This window comes from Nematolebias whitei, chromosome 3 (genome assembly GCF_014905685.2).
Source record: "Nematolebias whitei isolate Nwh7 chromosome 3, NemWhi1, whole genome shotgun sequence".
In the NCBI taxonomy this organism is placed as follows: Eukaryota; Metazoa; Chordata; class Actinopteri; order Cyprinodontiformes; family Rivulidae; genus Nematolebias; species Nematolebias whitei.
The window spans coordinates 38,067,965-38,073,849 of record NC_056500.1 but is presented as its reverse complement, the minus strand read 5'-3'; the positions used below and the strand labels follow the sequence as shown (position 1 = coordinate 38,073,849).

The following is a 5,885-nucleotide window of genomic DNA, read 5'->3' as shown; positions in this document are numbered from 1 at the left end:
AGAGAGGAACGATGGTTTGAGAGAGGAGTAAAGGAGGCCATCTTTGTGAAAAGAAATCGTCCATCATTAAACAGGGGTTCAACTGTCAACTGTCCCCCTCTTACAATGCTGTTATTGCTAGTATCACTCAGCCCCCTATGAATAGTAAACAGCCAGCAGTGTGCTAATGATCCATTGTTAGGCTGATGGTCCTTCTTGACCATGTGAGCAGCTGGTTTTGGTTGTCAGCAGCAAACTGGTTGATCCACTCTGAGAAGGTGCTGTTTAAGAGACTGAGCTGAGTACAGCACCTCAGACTGAAGAAGTCTCTCGGATGAAAGACGAAACGTATCTAGATTTTTTTTGCTTTTTTTTTTTTTTAAAGTCCAGAGGACCAGATTGAACTTTTTTGGATTTTTCTACCTGGATTATTGAGCATGCATCAGGATATTCATGATGGAGACTTGTGCACAATTTAAAAATATATGTTAATGAGCTTTTCTGTTGCTCCATCGCATCTTTGTGTGCTCAGCAAAGCCAACTGACTATATATATGGCAATTGTTTTGTGAAATTTGGTTTAAAAAATAAAGTAAATATGTTACAAATGCAACATACTCTCTACTTTCAATGTTGCAATAGATAGTGATAAGAAGTATCCAAACTTTTATGTTGTAAGAATTGTTAAAACTTCCTCTTGTGTGTATACAGTATACAATGAGTTATGGATATCTAAGCACAAAGACAATTATTTAATCAGGCAAATCCCATTCAACATCACAGATTTTTTTTAATTTTTTTTAAGGGAGGCCTTGGGAGGAAACTGGAGTACCTTGGAAAAAAAAACCCACTCAAACACTATACAGAAAGATCCCAGAGATTGGACCTGTTGAATTTGTGCTGTGAGGCAACAGTACTAACCACTAAGGTTTACTGCTTGATTACATCAGACAATTTTAGAGTTTTAGCATAGTTGAGCTGCTGGAATACACCATTCAAAAAGTGATTCCTTTTATTGTGATGCAGTTTGATCTGTCTGGTGGCAATAAAGTATTGGTAAATTTCTGTTCCTTTTGTCGCTGTTGTTCATTGTTGTCATCATTCTTTGTTGAAATCAGGTCGCTCTTGTAAATGAGTCCTCGAGGCTCAATGGGATTTACCTGTAGAAATAAAGGTTGAATGAATGAAATGTTCACATACTTGTGTAGACGCTTGGTCATCCAGGTCCTAGAAATCTGAAGAGCATTTTCATTGTTATGCCAGTTTGAACAAAATTGTTTGCTTTGTGTCGCTTTTATTCTGTGTAACAAAAGCGTCACTTGGGTGTGGTGTTATGTAAAATAAGACAGAATGGGGCAGCGATCCTTTTACAAAATGACAAACAAACATTCAGTTTCTGGGATATCTGCTTGAGAACTTTGAAGTTCTGTATTTATTAAATAATCAGTAAGTTTTTGTGAGTGTGTGATAAACTCTATCAGGGGTGTCTCGTCTTCTTTCTTCATTGTTTTCTTTTCTTTCTTCAGATTCTCTGGCGTTCCACCCAGTAATCTCCGCAACAACACCAAGCTTGTGGACTGGATGCCTCAAAATGACTTATTGGGTGAGTCCATCAGTCGGACATCACTGTGTATGTCTGTCACACACTCATTTTATACAAAGTAGTTGTCTTGGTGGTGTGACGTGCAATGTGCTGTTTAACAAAACCAAAGATATGACATGTTTAGATGACAGATTTGTGTTAATGTGTGTAAGCCGTCTTCTGTACGCGTTGAATCTTTCTGTCGATGAAAGCAATGTTAGTCTTTCTTGCTGATTACAGCCTGACAACCAAATTTTTAGACATTACTTACAAAAACCAAAAGTTGGTTTACTATATTGCATTTAGACCCAAAACAGTTTTTTTTTTTATTTGCTGTAAAACAGTGGAAAGATGTGCTGCACTTTCTTGGATGTGCTACAAACATGTTGAATATTTAGTTAAACAAACCCAATTAAAAGATCTCATCAAAAGTTACTAATAGAAAGACTTTCAAATAAACTTCCCATTACCTCTTGTCGTGTAGGCCACGCTAACACGAGGGCTTTCCTGAGCCACGGAGGCCTGAACAGCATTTATGAGGCCATGTATCATGGGGTGCCAGTGGTGGGTGTGCCTCTCTTTGGAGACCATTACGACACAATGACGCGTGTTGCTGCCAAAGGGATGGGTATCATGCTGCACTGGAAGTACATGACGGAGGACGATCTCTTCGCTGCCCTGAGCAGCGTCATCAAAGACACCAGGTCAGGTTATATTAAATCTGAATTCACAGACGGACACTTTGTGTCTAGGAAATCTTTTGCAGTGTCATGTAGTGGTCAGACATTGCATGACTTGTGAGGGACTCAAATATTCAATCCCATTTATCTCTTTTTTTATCTAGGTATCGCCAGCAAGCACATCTTCTTTCCAGCATTCACAAAGACCAGCCTGGCCACCCTGTGACCAGGGCCGCTTACTGGATCAGCTACATCCTCCGTCACAATGGTGCCAACCACCTGCGCTCAATGGTGTATGACGTTTCTGTCTATCAGTACTTCCTACTGGATGTGATTTTCACTCTAGCAGTGGCCATGGCTGTCACAAGCTTTTTGCTGAGTAGGCTGGTACGATTGCTTAAAGGGAAGCACAGCAGAGGAGGCGCTAGTAGGGACGATGCTACCTTGACCAATGGACATTGCCATAGTGAGAGCCTTGCCAACGGGAAGCACAAACGCAACGGCTCCTGGAAAAGTGAGAAGAAGCTGAATTAACGGTTTAACGGCAAAGAGAAGAAGACGTTGCCCCGAGCACTCATTCACTAGGTTTGTTTCATCGCTTTAACGAAAGCTTGGAGTAAAAGCTGTTTTTAGGAGGCAACTTCTACTCAGATCCAGTGTGAGCCTGTAGGAGGATACACTATGCATCGAGTGGGGACAGAGCAAGACATCAGGTGCTCGATATCTGTGTGTATGTGCGTGCGTATGTGTTTAGGTGAACGTTTGTGTGTAATGAGGCAAATTTAACAAACAAACAAAAAAACGGCAACTACAGCATGACACTGGAAAGACACATTACAGGATGCTGTTTCTGTACGAGCATCTCGTCTCCCTCTTCTTTGCTGTCTTCCTGCCTTCTTCCCCAATAGAAGGGCGATGAAAACAGGGGTCAGGTGGGGGGAGGATCCTGAGCGCCAACCGTTCATCCTCAGAACAAAACACAGCATCCAGCAGCTCCGGAGATATTAAGAATTTAATGTTTTAAACTGCAAACACTAAGTGTCTGGTAAACTGTAAATACAAGATAAATCTATTTATTGCTGCTCTGAAGCTTTTTAATGACACACCTTTTAAACTTTGTCTTGTTTTTAATTTATTTCATTCATCAGAGGTGTGACTGTAGATAAACACTCCCTGCTCTAAACTCACATGCGTATGGTTGATCTCTCTATATTTAAAACGAATACCGATGGCAAAAGTCATTCTAAGCGTGTCTCGAAACCCCGTGCTCTCTGCTCCAGGATTTTCTGCAGTATTTACTGTGGTAATCAAATAAACACTTTTCCCATGGTAGTGCCAACTGGTGATAGTGTGGCACTGTCATTGTATCCTCTCTGACCTTTGTTCCGTGTCTTTATGTGAAAATGTGGTCACTTTAATATAAAAAAAACCCACCGCAATTAGAAGCACTAAGGGTAGTAAAGATAGATAAAGACAGAAAATGTGTTCAAGCCTGGCCAGGCAGGTGAGTGAGGATGAGTTTCTTAATTCTGCATTCCTAATCTATTTAATACAGAAGTAAAAGTTCATTACTTGAATGCCATGTTGAGTGCTACACTTGACTTTGTTCAACCTTCGTTTAGTTGTTGATTATTTCTTAATAATTCTTACTGACATTGCAAGTGCTTTTTCTAATTACTATGGTTTGGATAGAGTTCTCCACTAACCGTTTTCACTGTTTGTCTGATAAACTTTGCCGTTCATGTCCAAACCAGCAGCGTTTATTTAATTTCTAATCGTTTTGAGCATGAATGAATCACATTAACAATGTGGCCTTTTCTAATGCAAATTGAAGTGTATGGCTGATTCTATGAGTAAACATGTGCTTGTTGTTTCAGTGTTTTTCAACATTAGACAGCGTTAGACTGAGTGTATGAGTGACATGTTTTAGTCCCTGGAGATTCTAAAGTTCAGATATGTTTATGCCCCAACACATGCATAAAAAAATAATTTTATTCAAAAGATATTTGTCCTGAGTGACTTTTTTTGTTTTCTGTCTCTCAACCTTTATTGAAAGGACTCTTTATTTTATTAAAAAAATTTTTTTTTTGAAGGGGGATCTGTAGGAAGGTTATGAACAATTAATTTCTTACCTGTTGTAGAATGCTCTTTAGAGAATTGGTTCGATTCTGTCCGGTACGCTAACGGCTCGTCGGAGCTGAACCAGGTGGATTACTGCCACAATAAAATAACGTCAGTCAAAAAGGTTTTATAATGGTTTATAATCAGTGTTTGTTTTAATTGAACACTTAAATTGCCTTCAGTTTTGCATTGATGGCAATCTTGACAGAATTCATGATATTCCTGAAGAAGGCGCTCCAGGCTGCACTACGCTACAACTAGCTGTTGCCGTTACTGCTTGCACTTACAAATAATAGAATTTCATTGAAATTACTGTGTGACGTGCAACCAGCTGTGATGTAAAAGTTTACAAATACAGGTTTTCGGAGAATAAATTTGTAAGTTATGTGGAAATGCTTTGTGCAGAAAGCCAGGTTTGTCTTGTCTCTGCTTGGACTTTTTGTTGCCCTGTCCCCCCACCCCCATTCACCACAGCTGTGTTGACTTGGGAGCTTCAACTCATTAAATGTGTAATAGACATCTGCCTCATGTCTATTTTTAAAACATGATGAGAGAACTCGGCTCAGCAATCCTCAAAGTCCTTGATAATAAACAGCAAGATGTAGATTTGATGCTTGTTGTTTTGTGCATCCCTAAAATAGGATGGGGTTGCAACAAGGTGTTGCAATGTAGTTCCGCCTGCTACATGTTTGTAAATTAATTCAGAGCTATCTACAACAGGTTTTGTCCATAACCTATCTAGAGAACCTATCTGAAAAGAACTGAATTACCACTTTTAACGTCTCTTAACAGCTGTTCATTTTAAATGCAAAGTTTAGATTGATTAAAAAAATAAATAGACGCCTGTTTTCCAGCTTAAAGCACTTGTCAGTCAGTGAGATTTGTTTGTTGGGCACAGAACACCTGTTCCAAGAATTATTCCAGTAAAGCAGTAAGATCCTTGTGGACGTAACCACTCTGCCACACAAACTGCAATTTTCTGTCTATATTTTCCACAAACATCTACTTTGCAAAGCTAAAAATTACAGTATCATTCTAACAAAATAGCTGTTCAACTAAATATAGGCTCAGTTACAGGCAAAAAAGGGTAACAAATGATAAAAACACCCCAAAGTGTTTATTTAATTAATTTAAAAAAAAATTTTTTTTTTACTATTATCGTTTCTTTCTCTGTGAGCTACAAATACACTTGCACAGCACAACCGAGCCCTACTGAATAAAAGAAGGAACCGTTTTACTTGAATCAACAACATAATCATCCATGTCAGCTGCTGGGCTTCACCTGCAGGTGCTGCACAAGCTATGAACAGAGTCTGAAGCATTAGGAAACGTTAGTGAAGATTTCTCTCTTTATTGCAGGTGTAATGCTATTTTATTATTTTTTTTTACCTACACAGGTATAAAATTTTTCATCTTTTAATGTTTCTAAAGTAACTGTGCTGAATTTGCAGTCTGACTATTGCTTCCAGTCTTGAGGTATTTGTCTGTCCTCAACTTGAAATCTGAATTTATTAGTGCACTTGC

At 38.9% G+C, this 5,885-nt stretch overlaps 1 protein-coding gene across 1 annotated transcript in view; it reads left to right on the top strand.

Moving 5' to 3' along the window:
- The window catches only part of ugt8 (UDP glycosyltransferase 8), a 32,988-nt gene extending 29,498 nt beyond the window's left edge, over positions 1 to 3,490 (top strand). Inside the window, exons 4-6 of the mRNA XM_037674940.1 lie at positions 1,505 to 1,581; positions 2,045 to 2,264; positions 2,405 to 3,490. Coding sequence (XP_037530868.1) covers positions 1,505 to 1,581; positions 2,045 to 2,264; positions 2,405 to 2,774 — 667 coding nt within the window. The 3' untranslated portion in view covers positions 2,775 to 3,490. The remainder of the gene's footprint in view (positions 1 to 1,504; positions 1,582 to 2,044; positions 2,265 to 2,404) is intronic.
- Positions 3,491 to 5,885: the final 2,395 nt, after the last annotated feature.